The 18,847-nt window shown below is 36.7% G+C and overlaps 2 protein-coding genes across 5 annotated transcripts; one reads left to right on the top strand and one right to left on the bottom strand.

Annotated features, from left to right (window-relative positions):
* The first annotated feature begins 317 nt into the window (after positions 1 to 317).
* Positions 318 to 2,728, top strand: LOC110904358 (DEAD-box ATP-dependent RNA helicase 41). The gene is made up of 2 exons (XM_022150205.2): positions 318 to 627; positions 760 to 2,728. Exons 1-2 carry the CDS (start codon positions 576 to 578, stop codon positions 2,319 to 2,321), a joined length of 1,614 nt encoding a protein of 537 aa, XP_022005897.1. The 5' UTR covers positions 318 to 575; the 3' UTR covers positions 2,322 to 2,728.
* Positions 2,729 to 2,792: 64 nt separating this feature from the next.
* On the bottom strand, positions 2,793 to 15,171 carry LOC110904356 (callose synthase 3). 4 transcript variants are annotated; one of them, XM_022150204.2, is made up of 42 exons: positions 15,010 to 15,171; positions 14,618 to 14,890; positions 12,238 to 12,338; positions 12,021 to 12,145; positions 11,811 to 11,904; positions 11,598 to 11,708; positions 11,396 to 11,512; positions 11,140 to 11,232; positions 10,925 to 11,016; positions 10,623 to 10,749; positions 10,375 to 10,512; positions 10,209 to 10,285; positions 10,036 to 10,129; positions 9,823 to 9,945; positions 9,609 to 9,726; positions 9,187 to 9,518; positions 9,037 to 9,089; positions 8,898 to 8,958; positions 8,739 to 8,820; positions 8,612 to 8,661; positions 8,441 to 8,527; positions 8,229 to 8,366; positions 8,017 to 8,111; positions 7,848 to 7,932; positions 7,595 to 7,755; positions 7,400 to 7,523; positions 7,233 to 7,324; positions 7,047 to 7,149; positions 6,824 to 6,975; positions 6,600 to 6,709; positions 6,378 to 6,503; positions 6,231 to 6,299; positions 5,817 to 6,154; positions 5,610 to 5,729; positions 5,428 to 5,546; positions 5,276 to 5,359; positions 5,076 to 5,188; positions 4,773 to 5,002; positions 3,806 to 4,603; positions 3,671 to 3,721; positions 3,342 to 3,527; positions 2,793 to 3,241 (listed from the first exon to the last, which is right to left on the bottom strand). In XM_022150204.2, exons 2-42 carry the CDS (start codon positions 14,820 to 14,822, stop codon positions 2,993 to 2,995), a joined length of 5,823 nt encoding a protein of 1,940 aa, XP_022005896.1. In that variant the 5' UTR covers positions 14,823 to 14,890; positions 15,010 to 15,171; the 3' UTR covers positions 2,793 to 2,992. The 4 variants fall into 4 exon arrangements, with proteins under 4 accessions (XP_022005896.1, XP_022005893.1, XP_022005894.1 ...); XM_022150201.2 differs by having other exon boundaries at positions 14,618 to 14,887; XM_022150202.2 differs by having other exon boundaries at positions 14,618 to 14,866.
* Positions 15,172 to 18,847: the final 3,676 nt, after the last annotated feature.

The following is an 18,847-nucleotide window of genomic DNA, read 5'->3' as shown; positions in this document are numbered from 1 at the left end:
GTCCTAACCGAAACTCATCTTGACCCATTACTCATCCAACTCTTTTTTTTTTAAATATCTTTTCTCATTCTAACCTAAACTCATCTTGAGGCATTACCTAAACTCATCCAACTTGTCCACTTTGCCACCACTAGTTGTGACTTACGGTTTTTATCGGGTTTCATAGTTTTCGGGTCAGGTAGTTCAGGTTCGGGTGGGGGAAAAGTAAACCGATAATCGACCATATAAAACTCAGATAGTTCGGGTTCAGGTTAATTATGGATTTAACACCTAAGTTTCTAAACTTAAACCTTTAAATAATCAACTTTCTTTCATCATGTTATTTGCAAAACCTAAAAATCGCACCCTGATTTTATTCCTAATCAACATCAATTTTTCTTTCTAGGGTTCTTACTTCTTCCTTTCGATTTTCCTTCTCATTTAATTTGCATACTTGGCAAATATTCATCTATACTCGCTCGAGAATCTCAGTTATTTGGTGCTTACTAACTTACAGGTTTGGATCTACTACGTTTACAACTGAATTATCCCTAACAATCACAATTTCTCCCAGTAATTGCTTCAAAAATATCGTAATGGAGAATGCAAACGAGGATCGAACACCACCAGATTCTGTTGAAACTTCAGGTATATGCTTTTATCAATCAATTTAAATATGATTCTGTCACAATGTCAACAGACATCTTATAATTGTAATGTTTACTGTAAAATTAAATATCAAATTTTAAGGCTGAAAATTAATCAATGTTTTTAATTCAGATGATGTGAAAAAATACTGTGTTCAACAAAGAGAAGCTTTACCTGGAGAACCTATATGCATAGAGTGTGGCCGGTTCGGTGAATATATATGCGATGAGACCGATGATGATATTTGCAGCCTTGAATGTAAGCAGAAACTCTTGCTTAGAATTAAACAACCCAAGTTGCCAACTGAACTCCCACCGCATCTAGTAAGATTACCCGCCACCGATGAATGCGTTTATGTTCAAGATGGTATTGCCAAATCAGAGACTCGGTCATTAACCACGAACCAAACAGAAGCGATCAGGGCTAAGTTTGAGATTGTTGTAAGGGGTAATGGTGTTCCGCCTGTTCCACCTCCGGTTTTATCTTTCGCTCATTGCGATCTTCCACATAAGCTCCTGCAGAACATAGAGTCTGCAGGGTATGAAATCCCGACGCCGGTTCAAATGCAGGCGATTCCTGCTGCTTTGAAGGGTCAAAGCCTGCTTGTTTCAGCGGAGACTGGTTCGGGAAAAACAGCGTCGTATTTGATTCCCATAGTTTCTTATTGTGCAAATTTTAGGAAAGAGGCGGTTGCGGTTACAAACTTGAAAAAGCCGTTGGTGATGGTGTTAACGCCAACGAGGGAACTTTGCATACAAGTTGAAGAACAAGCTAAGGTTCTCGGAAAGGGTTTGCCGTTTAAAACAGCATTAGTGGTTGGTGGTGATGCAATGCCGAAACAGATCCATCGTGTACAGACTGGAATAGAAATGATTGTCGGTACGCCTGGCAGGCTTATTGATCTTTTAACCAAATACGAGATTGAATTAGACAGTATCTCGGTGTTGGTGATAGATGAAGTGGACTGCATGCTCCAAAAGGGCTTTCGTGAACAGGTTATGCAGATTTACAGGGCTTTATCTCAACCTCAAGTTTTGTTGTACTCTGCAACGGTTCCAGTTGAAGTTGAAAAGATGGCAAGTTCGTTAGCAAAAGATGTCAACATCATCACCGTTGGAAAGATAAATAAACCGAACCAGGCTGTGAAGCAGGTGGTCATATGGGTCGAGTCGACCCGAAAAAAGAAAAAGCTTTTTGATATATTGACTAGCAGACAGCATTTTAAGCCGCCTGCCATAGTGTTTGTTGGGTCAAGACTCGGGGCGGATCTACTTTCTGAGGCTATAACTTTAACTACTGGGTTAAAATCATTGGCCATTCATGGTGAAAAGAGCATGAAAGAAAGGAGGGAAGCTTTAAATTTGTTTATGCTAGGTGAGATTCCAGTGGTTGTGGCAACCGGGATATTAGGTCGAGGGATTGATCTTTTGCTTGTAAGACAAGTTATCGTGTTTGACATGCCAAATTCCATTAAGGAATATGTTCACCAGATTGGTAGAGCGTCTAGAATGGGAGTTGAGGGTAGTTCGATTCTATTTGTTAACGAGGAGAACAGGAATTTGTTTCCGGAGTTGATTGGAATTTTGAAATCATCTGGGGCTGCTATACCTCGGGAGATTACGAATCCTAGGCATTCAGCAGCAGCCTCGTTACCTAGCAACAGGGGCAACAGGAAAAGGAAGGCCAAATACTAAACTGTTAAAACGATTTGGTACATGTTTTTGCCAGATCAGGTGTTGCAGCAGATTGATTTTCAAGAACAATGTGTGTACATCTTATCTGATGATGACTCGGATTATGGGCACCGAGAATGTTAAAATGTCAAAGTGCTTCTATAGAACTGTGATATGGCACCCAACATATGTAGATGGAGCATCAAAAGATCCTTTTTTTAAGAATTAAAACTAAGTTAATGATTTCATTGAACAAATGTTGTTGGTGTTAGATTGTTTGGTAAGTTAAATATGTGAAGTTCGATTCACTCTTGTAATGGAGATTTAATACAGTGGGTGTCTTTACATAATCCAACAGTGTACCCAACTTTGCATGTTTGATCTGTTATTGTAATGAGTTTCGTATGTAATGATTCGTCTAACTTCTTGCAATGGTATGTCCGACTTCACAGATTTGATTTTACTATTTTAGCAAGTTTTCAAGCGCACGTATAAGCATCAAAATAGGCAAAACTTGCAAGTTAAATTTCTAAATTAAGTTGAACATCAGCAGTCATCACTGACTGCCGAGTTGTCTGTCCACGAGATCACTGCAAGTGTTCGCAGCTTAATACACAACTAAAGAAAACCAGCTAGCTACCCAAAAATACAGGCCTTGAAACAAGTTGATGTTACTACATATCGTCTTTAAATTACTCTTTGTTCCTGGCAGATCGATCTTTCCTATGCCCCCCAAGAATACGAGATATTTGCAAACCTCTACTGAAAGCTTGGTTGAAGAGCATACGTGTTTGGAATTCTGAAACAAAAGGAAACCATGCAAGAAACGCAACTGGTGTGAACAGAAGTAGACCCATCACTATCTCATACCCACGTGCAAGTGTTTTCACCGATCCCCAGAATCCAGCTGTCTTCACTACCGGTTTGCATGCCTGTGCAATCTGAAAAAAAAAAATATGTACATGTGTAAGTCTCAGTTTCATCTTCTTTTCTGAGTTTATATAGTGTATGAGAACCGAGAAGAAAGAATGTTGCACTGACCAGTAGCAAACCCCATCCAGTTGGCATAAAAGCGAGAATGCACACAATGATGTCTTGTAGTGTCATGTGGGGGAGTGCAATCAGGATCACAAGAATAGAGACAAACATGATGAAGATTGCTCCTTTAATCAGCCGGAAAACAAGCTGAAATTTTGCACTGAATTTCATCCGCCCAAACGATATAGCCTGCAAGATTTAAACAACTAAAATCTCATTTCTAGTCTTAACACTTAACTTTTAGGATACGTATCATCTTAGCACCAATATCAAATTTCAGAAAAAAAAAAAAAACAATACTAAAATTTTATTTAGGTGAAGCCGGTCCTCACCTTGACCACCAACAAAATGGCAAAGATGACGACCCATGATATGCCATAAACCTGTCATACAACGAAAAACCATTTAGCGACATTTCTTTGAAGTCATGAAACAGAGTATACAGAAGAGCTGACGAAAACACATACCAAGACGCTTTTCTGATGCTTTGTCATACTTAGATGATAAACAAGACCATACTGATAAATAAAAAAGCGTAATGCTAACAATATCTCTACTATAACACCGCGCTTTCCAGAATAATGCAGGTGTTCTTGTTCCTCCTCCCACCATGATTCCCAACTCTTCTCAGGAGGAACCCCAATACCACCCTGATTACTGATCCACTTATTCCAATCAGTCCAATCATCAACGATCTTTTGCCACTCGAAACCCGAAGGATTGAACAAGAACGGAGCAAACAACCATGTGCCAACCATAAACCATATCGAAATGGTGATCAGAAGGTATGCAAGTGATCCTCTATATGTTTGACCAAATATTTGGTAAACAAGAAGCAAAATCATAAGCTCGATTCCCTTAACGAAATGACTACGAGAGTAAAGACGATAGTTTTCGGCAAACTTTGCATGAAACACAACAAACCCACGGCCCGTTCCTCTGTATTTTGCACCTCCGTGAAGCAATGTTCTACCATAGTAGTGAGTCTTTGTTCCAAGTGAAAATGTGAAAAACACAGGGGCGAGTTGTAGTTGCATAAGAATGAATTCACTTAATGCTGTACGGAAACCTCGTTCTAGACCTATTTCCATCATCATAGGTAACGCCATTAAGAATCCAATTTGCACAAAAGATTGTGAAGCAAGAGCCACTTGAAGTGGTTTATTGTGACGAATTGCAGGTTGGGTGCTAAGCCCCTCCTCAAGTCCACTAAGTACAAGATAAAGCCGCCCATAAAGAAACACGTACACGGTCCATACAGTGATCTGCAAAAGAAATGTAATTACTGAGAACTCAATGAAGGAATTACATTACCTAGATGCGACACTATTGACCCATTTACATATATAAACGGGTCGACCCATACAGAAGTCCAACTGGGCTATTTTGTGACATCTAATAACATGAAGAGAATAATTATAGTGAGCATTTTACCAGAGTACTAAAGTAGAAACCAATTGTAGTGAAGTAACAAGATAACATCCTGAAGAAGTCAAAACGGTGTCCAAGCCTGTATACGTCGCGGCTAAGTGTTTGTTCCCCATTTCCATTGGCAATTTTAGCCTCAAACAAAGATATTTGATTAAGGCCGACATCCCTCCCTTTACCAACTTGTATATATTCGTGATGTGTCACATTGCCTTCACGTAGGGTAGAATTAAAACCTGTACACAGGAAGAAAATGGTTAGCTGTGGGTCAAAAGTCAAATCACGAGAGACATTTTAGTTTAAAATTACCAGCAAATATGTCCTCGCTTAGATTTATAATCTTAGAGGCTTTGCTGACACCTCCTCTGGTAAGGTGAAACAGCCTATCAAAAACATCTGGATGACCGTAATGAAAACGAACCCTAGAGGAATCAAGTAATTATTTAATTAATAAACATGTCTGCAACAGAAGTATGAAAAGGACCAACAGGATATGATTTAGATCTTACTTCAAAGGGTTGGCCAGCAATCTTTGACCAATTGTTACAAAACTTGTTTCTTGATTAGACATAAACCATGCAAGAGAAGAAACACTGCAACAAGAAAGGATAACAATAAGCTTAATGAACAAAGGGGGAATGTTTAACAACTTTCGACGCACCTTCCAGTGAAAATATGCTCCCTAAGTCCCAATATCGTCGGGTACCTCACATCATCATGTTTTTTAAGAAATTCTTGAAGCAAGTTCCTCATTTTTAACGCCTCTTCCATGTAATTATCCTGGATGTTTGATTGCAATTATGGAATGTATATAGATATAGAAGTAGATATTTGACAACATACCTGATTCATGTCTATAGTCTGCAAGCCCTCTCCACGTGTGAAAATGATTGCATGATTCTGATTCTCAGGCTTTCCTTCTCCTAATATTGCAGGCCCTGGCAATTTTATCTTATAAATCACCTGCACATTGAGATCACCTCTATTGTTACCAAACCACTTCTTCAAAAGAATTATATTTTTTTTATATAATGAAATCCCAATTTTTACCTGATCCAAGTTTTGACCTGTCTCAGAAGCATTGGAGTTTGGCATAGCTTTGACAAGAGCAGAGTAATAAACTTTATGGTTTATCTTTTTGGTTGCGTCTTTGCTAGGTTCCTCAACCTCGTCAATGTAAGCAACACGTAGAGACGGGTACTCTGTCATTAGTCTAAGAACATTTTGTGCACGAGCATCACCAGATCTCTTTTGTATGCCATACTGTTGGCATGAGACCACGTATGTAAACTTCATATCAGCCACTGCTTGACACTGAGCCCACAATGACCGTTCTCCCTTCATCTGATCCTCATTTAATTCGATCGCCTTATACCCTTCCATCAAATCTGGCCAAAATCCATAACAGAATTAACAATTCTGTCAACGTCAAACTTCATTTATAATCACAAAACGGCTATATACCATCATCTTTAGCCATATCAAGGAAAGCCTGAAGCTCCAAAGCTTTGCGATAATACATCATCCCCCTAACTGCCATAAATTAAATGGGATCAGTTTAACTAAATTGGTAGAATGTCAAAGGCGAGTAAACTAAAGGTCAACATGTACCAGTTTTGGTCAAGGTCTGTCCTCTATATGAAGCCCAAAGACGTAGTTGATCTTCTAACTCATCGATTCCTTTTAAGTCATCTTCATTGTGACAACCCACTCTCTCAAGAAAGTTGTTCCACTCATCTATATAGATCATCACCGGTCAATTACATACATGCATGTGATACACACACACACACACAACGGTGCCATGTAAGCACCTGACAGAATATGACAAACCTGGGAAAATCTTTTGCAAATAGAAGAGGATTGATACTCCATCCTCGTTTTGGACTTCCAAATCATGCAACGAAAAGAGAACCTCCTCATTGTAGTAAGGGGTGAGCACACTGCCATAGTACCATATAAATACACAGATTTAGAAACATGAAAAAACACATTGTTCATGTTATACTCGTGCAGAATGGTCTAGAGGATATGTTGCATAAATCATACAGACTTACGAGAAAGAAAGCATATTGCGAACTTTAGGGGCTGAGGGCATATCCATAAACAATGAATTGGAGAAGAAGGATATTCGTCTTCTCGCTTCCAAGTTTGAAGGCACGTCCATAGCAGATTCCTTAACTGTAAGCAGTAAGTACAACCTATTGATCTACAAAAGAACACCATGTGAGAAGAATATACTAAGACCTCAACATGTGTGTAATTTTTTGGAAAACTTACTTTTTCCTTCCAAGCTTCTGATTCTGGAGTCGGGAACAGGATTGCTCCTGCAGGTTGAAACAACTGGTATTGTTCATCCACCTCGTATCCTTGCCCATCCATACTACACAAGGAGAGAAAAAATACAATGTAAGAATTACAGAAAGTAAAATACAACTATAGAAGCAGATACAGGAAAGGTTTTACTTTGATTCTTCCATTATGTCTCTGGTCACAACTTCATGCATATCCTGGAAAAGAATTACAACTTGATCCCTGTCCTCCTGCTTATTTGTTAACTGCGAATACCAAACATTTTGTAAGCTATGTAAAGATTATAAAAAGTTGTTACAAAGAGCTACTAAAACACATACCAAGTAATTAATAAGCTTGACAACATGGTCATAGAGGGTAGGGAGAGCACTCATATTGAACTCTCTCACTAGATCCCCCTCTGCAATATGCTTGTCAACTTCGAGAAATATATCGTTGATAACCCTGAAATTAAAAAAAAAAGTTGCAGAAATCCATTTTCATGATAAATAGTTGTAATAAATATGTACACTTACTTCTGCTCACGACTGCCACGAACTAAATACATAATAATGTTACGGAATGAAGCGTAGCATTCACGAACAGCACAAGACATATAACTGTCACTCTCAATTCGTTTTTTTAGCTCACGGTCTTTTCCATTGCTGTCTTTAGCCATATCCAATGCAATAGGGATCTATCCAATAATTAGGGAAACAATAAACGCATTTTCAAAAGCTTTTGTAAGTACCAATTTTCACTGTTTTTGTATCTAATCTACAGACATACCATGCTAGCAAGAAGAAATGGAGGCCACTGAATTAGGTCCAACTCTCGGTCTGCCCAATATGGAACAAGCAAGAGGTTCATTTCCCTGTAGCCACAAAAAGCTTTTCATCAGTTATAACTAAAAAAACATAAAATTCAATCCAATTCTCCAACAAATCTATTTAATCACCTATTATTAATAAGATCTTCCTCTCTGAAACTTGTGATAATTTTATTCCATAACTGAGCGAACCTTGCAGCTTCTTTCCCTTTCTGGGACGTGATCTACAGCAATAACAAGAAGCATTGCCTTGATATCAATGGAACATTTGGTTTTATATATGTTTATTTGGTTTTAAAGAAGATATCATCTAAATTCATCTTAAAAGGTCATAAACTTACGGCATCATAATTACGGGACAAGGTAGCTTTAAGTCCTTTCTTTTTTACTGGGTCACTTTTCTCAGGTGGAATTAAGCAACCATTAAATGCCCCAGGCAAAGCATCAAAACGCGACCGCAACATTCCTAGAGTTCGAATCTGTAGAAGCATAACTTTTAGATAATAACTTAAAGTAGTGAGATTTAGTTTTTTTACTTAAAAAAAGCACAAACCTCTCCAAGACGACGGAAAGCCCCGTAAACACCTCCAAATATTGTAGAGAAAATAGCATACCAGATTTGAGTATCCATAAAATACACCTGTAAACATTCGGGTGTTAATAGCTACGACAGAAAATATATTCAAATAAAATATACAGCTAAAGATAATATTTGTTCTCTTACAAGAATGATTGGAGCCCAGAGGGCGACCACCACACCAATATTATTCCTTGCTGCAAAAGATCATAATTTAATTTCAGAAAACAAACATAAAGTATTGCAATTTTTCATTTTATGTCATTATCGTTACCCTGAGGGAAGAACTCATGCCACGCGTAAACATTGATATGAACACTCATAATAGCTTTTGTAGGACCCACAAGTGGCTTTATCTGAAATGATAGTTACAACCGTCAATGATTAGGAAATCACACAAGACCAGATCTTAAAGTAGGGATGAGAACAGAACCTCTAAGTAGTAACTGAAAGCGAGCTTTGTTATGATGAGCAGAATCCAAAAGGTTGTGTACCTGAAATAATAAATCAATACTATATGTAAAAGTGGCTCTCAAATAATTAGGAGATATAATTCATGTTTAATATCTTACTTGAAAAGTGAAAAGGTGCTTTCGTGCATTCCCCTCCCAACATAAAGTCGAGGCTGACATATTTCATCATATATATCGAAGTTAGCATTTCCTTAACCAATAATTGAGTAGTAAATCTCAAAAAAGATGGGGAAAAAGTCAAAAACATACTTGAGACCACCACATCATGAGCATTACAATCCTGTAGTCTGAACTCTCAAGGTAGCGTCGTACGAAGGGGAACAGAAATAACACAGCAGCAAGCATGTTTGGTGACAAGTAGATAACAACCGCCAAAATGAACAATGATGGGGGACCTTGGATGTTCCCGAACCAACCTTTAAGGGTTTGAGCAAATCCAGGATCTTTTGATGTATAAGCATAAGTAACTGGTAAGATTACAACCCAAGCTGCAGCTGATACAACCTTCAAAAGGTATCTTAGCTTGACATAAAATGGCATGCATTGTCTTGCTTTCCAATTTAGCACCACATCCAAAACAGCTACAAAACAAATAGTTTAGTATTCTTTTCCTGAGTTGAAGCAAGTGATAATAAGATGTAGAGAAATTAAACTATTAGTGCTCAACATACCTTGACCAAGCTTCAATATTGAAGCAGTTATAAAAACACTCAATACTTTTTTAAACACATCTGATTCAAAGATTGAGGTAGGGTTTCCATCACCATTCCAAGCAACAATAATCATGGCCTAAAAATAAATATAAAAAAGAAACCGACCAGTTATGATAATTTTTAGTATGAACATAAATTATAGCAGTATCAACTATCAAATATAAGATATTACCTGTAAGCACAATATAAAGAAACTCCACATTCTGTCAAAACTTCTAAAAACATGCCAATATGATCGTATCTCCACAAAATTAACTTTAGCCGCCCGTCGATGCATACCAATTGGTTTGCCATCCTAATTTATGATATAATTTAACACGTGAGTTCAGCCCTATGTGAATATCAATATGAAGTAGACTACACAGTACACATCAATGCAGCTTACCCCATTTTTTTCAAGCTCGCGTGATTTCTCAGGCTCACAGAAGAAATCAGCATCAGCACGCATTGGCCAACCTAACCGGAAACAGTCTACAGACCTAAAATGCTCAAGTATGCTTAGTAACAATATTACCTAAAACAAACATGTTACTATTCTCACACACAAGAAAAACATACCAGAAATATTCATTTAGATCGTCATAATTTCTCCACTGCGAATGTTTTGATTTCCCTACTTTGCCCCAGGCCGCTTCCTATGGAACAGTGGGAGCATATGAAATACTTGCATTGCAAACAAATATAGCTTCCAAATCAAGGTGAGGCAAATAGAATGCTTGGATACCTTTGCTATCACATCATAAATAGGAGTAACCACTTTTGTCAAAAATGCTTCCTCATCTCCTCCATAAGCTGGTTTTACATTCTCACCGGTCATTGGACTTACATTGCCAGCTAGCATACCATACAATTCGAAAGCCATCTACAACAAATGGCAGCTATTACATATCAATACAAAATAAATAAAACAGTCATAAAATAAATGCAAGTCTCTAACTAAATAGAGTTGATATATGCATAAAGAAAACATACATGATGATAGATGTAGCAGAGGCACTCAGGCATAAATCTCAAATTTGCAGCCTCCCCCCATATGAGAAGATATAGCCCCATATATAATAATTTACGTTGTTGAACTTCTTGCTGTATTGTTGGCAACCTATTATAGCACAGCCGCACAGGAGAAAACTATATTAATACAACATAATGGCACCTAGTATAAAAATTGAGTCTGCTTTTTTTTTCCTCATAAAAGAATGGACTTCATTTTAGTATGTTTCTGCACTATTATCCAGATTATTAACTCTGAAAAAAGGTTGCAAGTGAAGCCTCACCAAAGGCTACTTTTTCTGTCCAAGTACTTGCACCATTTCTTGTAGTTCTTAAAAAGCTTCTTCATCACTTCATTTAATGCACGTTCATCCAACTAGTCAAAAAAAAACATCAGAAGGAAGAAAGCATTAAGGTGTTCACAACAGATCTCAACGGCTAAAATGTGAAATCTTAGCTACTGCAGAAATTTACTACACAGTAAATTTATGTGACTGACCTTGGGCTGCTGATCAGGTTTTGGAATTTGCCGAATATGAACATTTGCAAGCAACAAAATCAAATGTTCCCGTTGATTTGCCACATTATCTTTCTACAAGTTAAAAGTTCAGGTAGGGTCATGATGCTGAAAACATAGCTCCAATAAAGTTCATGAAGGAGTTATCATTCAAATCTTTCTATGTACCCCATGAAACATAATAAGTTGTCACACTTACATAACCGTCATTAAAATACATCATAGCAACATATGTTACCTGAAACCCAAACATAGCTTGAAGCCAATCCAGAATGTCTTCCTCATTTTTCTTCTTGTATTCCCTGGGCCATGGAAGACCCCTCGTGTTACGAAGGGAAACAACAGCAGCTTGAATCTGCAAACCCGTTCAGCGATTTTTTACAAAAACTATTTAAAATGATAAAATATGAACAGAAACACAATGGTAGATGCAAATATACCTCTGGGTATCTCATAATGGCCTGATTGGCACTATCAGGGTCAAGAGGTAGTATATTGTATGGGAGATAAATCTCGGTCTTCTGTGCCACTTTATCATGTGTTTCGAGAATCTGTGTGACAGTTATTTTAAAAAAGTTTATAATAGAATATAGCCACAAGAGTTTTTACAATAGAACCAAACAATTATGCAAGAAATATTCTTTTGTACCCACCTCACGGTCAACTTCCACTGATTGTGTTTGATTAACAGCCTTTAAAACCTCAAAGAGAACATTAGCAGTTTGGTATGCTTTGGTAAGCTGTGCGCTGAACATATATAAAAGTCAGATACTGAAAAAGAGAAGTAAAAAACAAGGTGCAGAAACCAGTGACACTGTTTTAAGTTATTCAGTTAGAACCACTTCGCATCTTAAGACACTCACCGGTCTGCCTTGTCAGCAGCACTTTGCAAAGCTTGGATGTACTTTGAGTAGTAATGTCGATAAAAGCTCTGCATTTCACGTGCATCGCTTTTTTTCATTCTCCCAATCAAGGTTGGATCATTTTCCTGATTCAAATGAAACATTAGTCTTCACTGATTGAAAATAGAATGCAAAGTGAAAGGAAGGAAGAGTAACCGAGGGAGTTCTTAGTTCTTACCCTTTCAAGTCGCTGAAGAAGGGCAGTTTTGAACTGACGAACACCACGTCCACTAGAAGTGGGGTCCAGTCTATGGGCTTTCTCAAATGCATAAAACCGACCTGCAGCAAAACCATCATTAAAGAAAAAGAACAAGAACAAGAAAAATGAAAAGCGCAACATTGTGCATATGAAATGACACGCCTGGAAAAAAGAAGATAACAAACCATGTATAACATAACCAAAGTAATAAACAGTGTCCCAAATGGACAAAGTCCATGAGTGACAACCCAAGCCAGGAACCACTTCACAACGCTCGTGATCTCGCATAGTATTATTATATGTATTCATCATGTATTCACTTTATCCTGATTAATAGTTATAAACCCTTGACAACTTGAATTTAAAATTATAGCGGTGTATAACTCTCCTCGATTCTCATACAACAGAATCTCTGTATATCCTTGCCAACGTACCTATTAGCTCAGCTTTAAGGGAAATAGGCAAATAGCAGGCTATGTTGTCAAAGACGCAAGGCGCAGGCGAGGCGCCTCGGCCTCGCCCGGAGCCTAGGCGCAAGGCGCAAAAAAAGCGTGGGCTTTTTTAAGAAAAGCGCACATAGAGAAAAAAATATAAAAAATATGTTATGCTTTGAAAATAAATAAGATTCCACATATAAAATTAAAAAAACTATTATATATGCCATTTAAGATCATGTAGCTAATAGTTAGTAGCAAAAGTTTAGGACTTATATGTTGTAAGTTTTGGGTGTGTGAATAAAAGTCTCAAAAGGTGGTACATACTTTGTCCCACATTGGTGTGGGAACAAAGTGAGTGGTTGTTTATAAGGTAAAGCCTTTACCTTAAGTCCTACCCGCGCGAGGGGGGGGGGGGGTGCAAAAATGAGTTTCTGAGCTGGAATTTGGTTGAACTCGTGCGTGTGCGGCGAATGCAGCTCCGAAAACCCGGGACCGTGTGAGGCAGTTTTTACACGCACTCGGTTTCGTTTTTTTCTTTTTTCAGTTTTCCTGCTTATCCACGCCTTTTTGCGACTCAGCAGCGTTTTTTTCAAAAAAAACCCATTTTTGCACCTAGGCTACCACCAGGCGCTATAGGTGCGCCTCGCTGCGCCCGGGCGCCTAGGCGCGCGCTTTTTGCGCTTTTGACAACATAGCTAGCAGGTTCGATGACCAGCATATTTAGAAGATAAATAATCAATTGAGAAAGAAAAAACATTCTCTTTGTAACACTGTAACAATGAGTGAGAAAACAGCTACTGGACATTACTGGGCTGATATACAACCGTCTTTATTCGACTGATATGCGAAGGTATTTATCTCAAATCATTTAATTTCAACACTTTTGAATAGCTATGCACTTATGTAGTGCTAATGTAATATACAGATATACATAAGCAGGAATGACGACTTGATATTATCTTTTTTACTAGATTGAAAATCAATGGTCCTATTTTTCTACAACACATGTTTCCTATAAAACCCTTGAACTGTTGAAAACAGCTCCTGGAGGAAAAACCAGTCCCACTGTTAAGAACTTGACCAAAAATCAGCATCAATTGGATCCATAAAATAATGCACGGCACTTTCCTTTAAACCAGAGATAAATAATGCATGTCGAATGGATTGGCACTTTGGCAGAAACCTACAATAACTATCTACATGGAAACAGCAGAAATGCCTTTCAACCACATTCACTAATAAATGATGAATTCACATTAACAATAGCCTTAATTGAACTTCAAAATAGAAATAATGATAATATAGTCCAAAAACGGTATAGTGTAGGGATGAGAACTTTTTACTGAATGCCGATCCCGTACCAAACCAACGCCAATCGAAATGCCTTTCAACCACATTCACTGATAAATGATGAATTCACATTAACACTAGCCTTAATTGAACTTTGAAATAGAAATAATGATAATATAGTCCAAAAACGGTATAGTGTAGGGATGAGCACTTTTTACTGAATGCCGATCCCGTACCAAACCAACGCCAATCGAACACCGTCGGTACTCGTACCCATGTACGTTTTCATGTTTTCGGTTTCGGTTTTTTTTCCATAATTCAATGATACCAGTACCGAACCGACAAAATTGTTATGGTATTCAGTTTATACTTCCACTCGACACTTGTTTCAGTTCAGGTCTTTTCAGTACAGTACCGGTACAGATCTCATCCCTAGTGGGTGAACATTGCCCAAATTCACATGAATAAATACTTAATTTGCCACGATAAGCTACTTTTCTAACTCATTGAATCAGATATAGAACCATCAAGAGCTAGACAAAACCTAATGATATAAAAAGAATAAAGAGAAACTAACAGCATTGTTAACTCATTTAACACAATTACGCCAAAAACAAAAATAAAAAACTTACAGAGATAAGCAACCCTAGGGTTACTAGGCTCAACTTCATTAGCCACACGCAGAATCGGAGCAATCTCCACCAGCGACGACGGCACCACCTCACTATCAAATATCGACTCTCCGAGATTCCCCGCCGTCTGCGTCCGCATGATCCGCCGCTGCGGTGTCGGCGTCGGTTGATCCGACGGTCCACCAGCACCGCCTCGTGACGTCATTCTTCTTCAACTTCAAATCAACAACTCAAAACACAGCAACTGCACTGCACCGACAAACTTCAAATCTACTACAAAAATCAACATATAAAGCAAAAACTAACTTAAAAACACAGAATTACACAAAACTAATGCCCTACAAACACTAGAAAAGTGTGTAATATGAACAAATTCGAACGGGATGATGAACCTTGTGAGCTACATTCGATTACAGAAGGAGGTTATGGAGCGATTGATGCAAAGTTGCAAACCCTAGGAGAGATAAAAGGGGAAAAAGGTGAGATTCGTGAGGAGGTGGTGGGATGGGAGTTTGTACTGCAACTTTAAGCTACTTTGAATGAAAGAAGACAGAGAGAGAGAGAAATGGAGCCAAGAGATAAATAGAATATTAATTTTTGGATTTTACTGTTGGTAAGCATGCAGCAACCGCCTTTGTTTTCCACTAATTTACGAATCTGCCATTCATTGTGACCCTACAGTTAGCTTTTTCATAATTTTTATTATTATTATTTTGTGACCGATGTTTCGCAATGCAATCTATGAAGATATCGAATTAAATATTCAAACGGGCTTTTATTCTTCTCAAGTCAAATAGACGATTTGTTGATGATTATTTTTAAAATTTTAAAATATGGCAGAAATTTAAGTTTTTATAACTAACATTAACATTTTATTTTATTACCACACTATAAATAAGCAACATGTTGCTTCATATGTTTGTACCCTATGCATAGGGTGTTTCCCAAAAAAAAAACTTAATTTTTCACTTACAACCTATAAGTTTTTTATCTTTTACATTTTAACCTTTCAAATTTTTTTTACTTTGAACCCTAAAACTTTTCATCTTTTACAATTTAACACAAACACTTTTTTCTGTTCAACTTTAGTCCCTCATACTTTTATCTTTCACGAGTTATTCGTTTTATTGCGAGTCAACACGCCGCAACGTGCATGGGTGTTCAATGTTTTTTCGTCTATTTATTTTAGTTTGACAGGCCCCGTCGCAACGCGTCTATTTTTCTGCGTTTGACAACTTTATCACAACGCGGTGGTCCCAGATGAACTTAGTTATTCTTTTTTACGTTTTACATTACGTCTAACTTTTGCATTAACATGACGCAATAGGTGTGCGTGGTTCAACAATTTTACGTCTTTTTTTCGTTCGATGTTATTTATTCCTTTTTTATTTATTTTATTTTTAAAAGCTTTCTGATGTTGGTGGTTGCTGGCAATGGTGTGACATTAGTGCTACTTGACATGATTTTACGAACGTATTTAACCTATTAAGTTTTCTATTAATAATTTGTTTCGAGTTTACCCCTATACCTCCTTTACTTAAAAAAAAGTATTTTTTACGTGCATATTTTTTATGTATGTGTTGGTATGAATTCAATTTGCACTACGTTTTGACGTAAACTTTTTCTGAAAACGAGCTAGGTCAAATATAATACGTTTTCCTATAAGAAACCCATTTTTAGGTACATATTTTTATGTACGTTTCGGTATAAATTGAAGTTGGTGTATATTTTGACGTAAACTATTTTGGGAAACGAGTCAGGTCAAATATAATATGTTTTCGTGCTTATTTTATGAATGTTTTGTAAAATTTGTTTCGAATCGAGTGGAGTCAAATCAAAGTTTCTTTTTTTACGTTTTTTTTTTCAAAAGCTCTAATTAATCTCTTTTAATTATATGTGTCAACTTTTCCGTTACATGTGTTACGTTTTTTATGTATGAGTCGGGTCACATATAATACGTTATGATTCGATATAAATTTGATTTACTTTATGTTTTGATCCAATCACAATGCATATATAAGTTACATTGATTGAAACAGGCTTAAGTTGGTTCATACCCATGATTGTTTGTTATGTGATTAACCACAGTGCGCCTCACAATAACTGAAACAACTGAATCGTTTGTAGCCGGTAGAGAAAATTAAAAAGGTAAAACACAGACTATAGAACGACTTTTATTTATGATCCAATAAAATTTATTTATGATCCAATAAGATCAACCCATAGTCGCCAATATATGAAGCTATAAAATAACTATCACTTCTAATTTGTCTACCATCTCATAAATGTGTCACCTAAATAGAACATATACAATGTTTAGCATAATCTCATCAGATGTATATGATAATGTATGCATTTATTCAAGGCATGTTTATTTATTAGGTTGGATGGTATCTATCTCGTTCCACCTCACTCACAACTCTCTAACGATGTGTTCCCGAAACAATGAGGTGGAGCTTTGTCTTCTACTGCATGTATGTTTTCTTCTTTGGTTCCTATCTCGTTTCAAATAAGATCTTGCGGTGTCTAGAAATGGACAATATAACGTTTTATGAAATGTCTTAGGCATTGGGTTTTACACTTCATGTTTACCTTTATGTTTTACCCTTTTTTTATAATTGTCTTTTGCACATTGTGTTTTACACTTTTTTTTGTAGTTGTCTTTTACACATTGCGTTTTATGAATCATGTATTCTCTTACTACACGTTTCCACCCGTCGCGCTCCGCCGCAACGCGCGGCAGGCAAAATACTAGTTATATCAAACAAAAATATCATATTCATTACAATATTAGCATAGCAAAGCTAATTAAGCTCGATGTATTACCTTTTTTTACGTTTGAGTTGGAGACGTATTTAATGAAGCTTAATTTAAAAAAACTAATCTCGATGTATGAAGTTAAACTTGTTTATTAAAGGAGCTTTAGTTTAGACTCAAGTCTATACTCAAGCTTGTTTAACGGGTTGTTTGGCAACTTCTGAATGGTTAATTGCTGAACAAATAAGAGGTCTGCACAATTAAGAGTCGGTACTCATAGGCAAATGTCTAACCAACTCAAATTAGAGGTCTTAAGCATTCAGACTTAGTTTAATGCTTAATCATTCAGAGGCAAATGTCTGAACCATTCAGACATCTACTCTCAAAACAAACAGTTTGAACCATTAAGTACTCAACCAATAAGAGGTTTGAACCATTAAGGGTCTTATTAAAAGCTAAATAAACAGCACTAAGCTTTAGCTGATGCAAATCATTTACAAATTACGAGCAGTGGCAGACTTATAGTGTGAGTTGGGGTAGCACGGGCCACCTCTCAACCCCGTCTCCGTAGTGTAAAAATACCACTTAACTCCATTTCCGTAATGTAAAAATAACCCTCAACTTCGTTTCCGTTATATAAAGGATACCCCTGATCCTAAAAAAATAGGATACCCTTAACTTTTTAGGCTAGTTCCGCCACTAATTACGAGTGACTCGACTTATTTACCAATAATTTATTTATATGTTGGGAGGGAGAGGGAAGACTATTTTGATAGCAGGGTGATATCGCCATTTGGTTGATGAATGCATGATGAATGCATATACGGTGATATTGGTGTAAAACTCGGAACATACGTGGGCATTATTGGAAACTTGAAATTTAAAATGAAAGTTCGCTATAAAAGAGTTGTTGTGATAAACATGTTTTTTCAATAAAAAAGTTTCTATTATTCTATTCTATACTAGTCTATAAACCCGTGTATTACACTGATCTATACATATAATAAAGTAAACCAATTTGAGACACATGGCAATCATTGAGGTTATCTAGAATTCTATTTTCCCGCCTTAAACATAATCCTTTTAGTTTCGTTAGTTAATCCTAAATTAAAAAACAATTAATCCTTAAATCTTCGAAAAAATAATTTAATCCCTACTCAATATTTTTATTCAAATTTTAATTTTCAAAATCAATTACGATGATATGTTGTTAATCATGATAACATGTTACGGAAAAATTATACAGTGTCTACCAACTAATTTTACTAAGTTAAAGTTTCAATTCATATTAGGTTTTATTTAGTTGATTTACTAAGTTATATATTTCGATTTTTTTTTTTTTTGAGAATTAAAAATATACTATAATCTATCTATACATATAAGTAAATCAATTTGAGACACATGACAATCGTTGAGGTTATCTAGAAAAGAAAAAAAATCGAAATATATATAGGGGTGAGCAAGTTTAGGTCC

Source organism: Helianthus annuus, chromosome 14 (genome assembly GCF_002127325.2).
Source record: "Helianthus annuus cultivar XRQ/B chromosome 14, HanXRQr2.0-SUNRISE, whole genome shotgun sequence".
Classification (NCBI taxonomy): Eukaryota; Viridiplantae; Streptophyta; class Magnoliopsida; order Asterales; family Asteraceae; genus Helianthus; species Helianthus annuus.
Note: the sequence above shows the minus strand (reverse complement) of the source record. Positions and strands in the feature narration are given on the sequence as shown.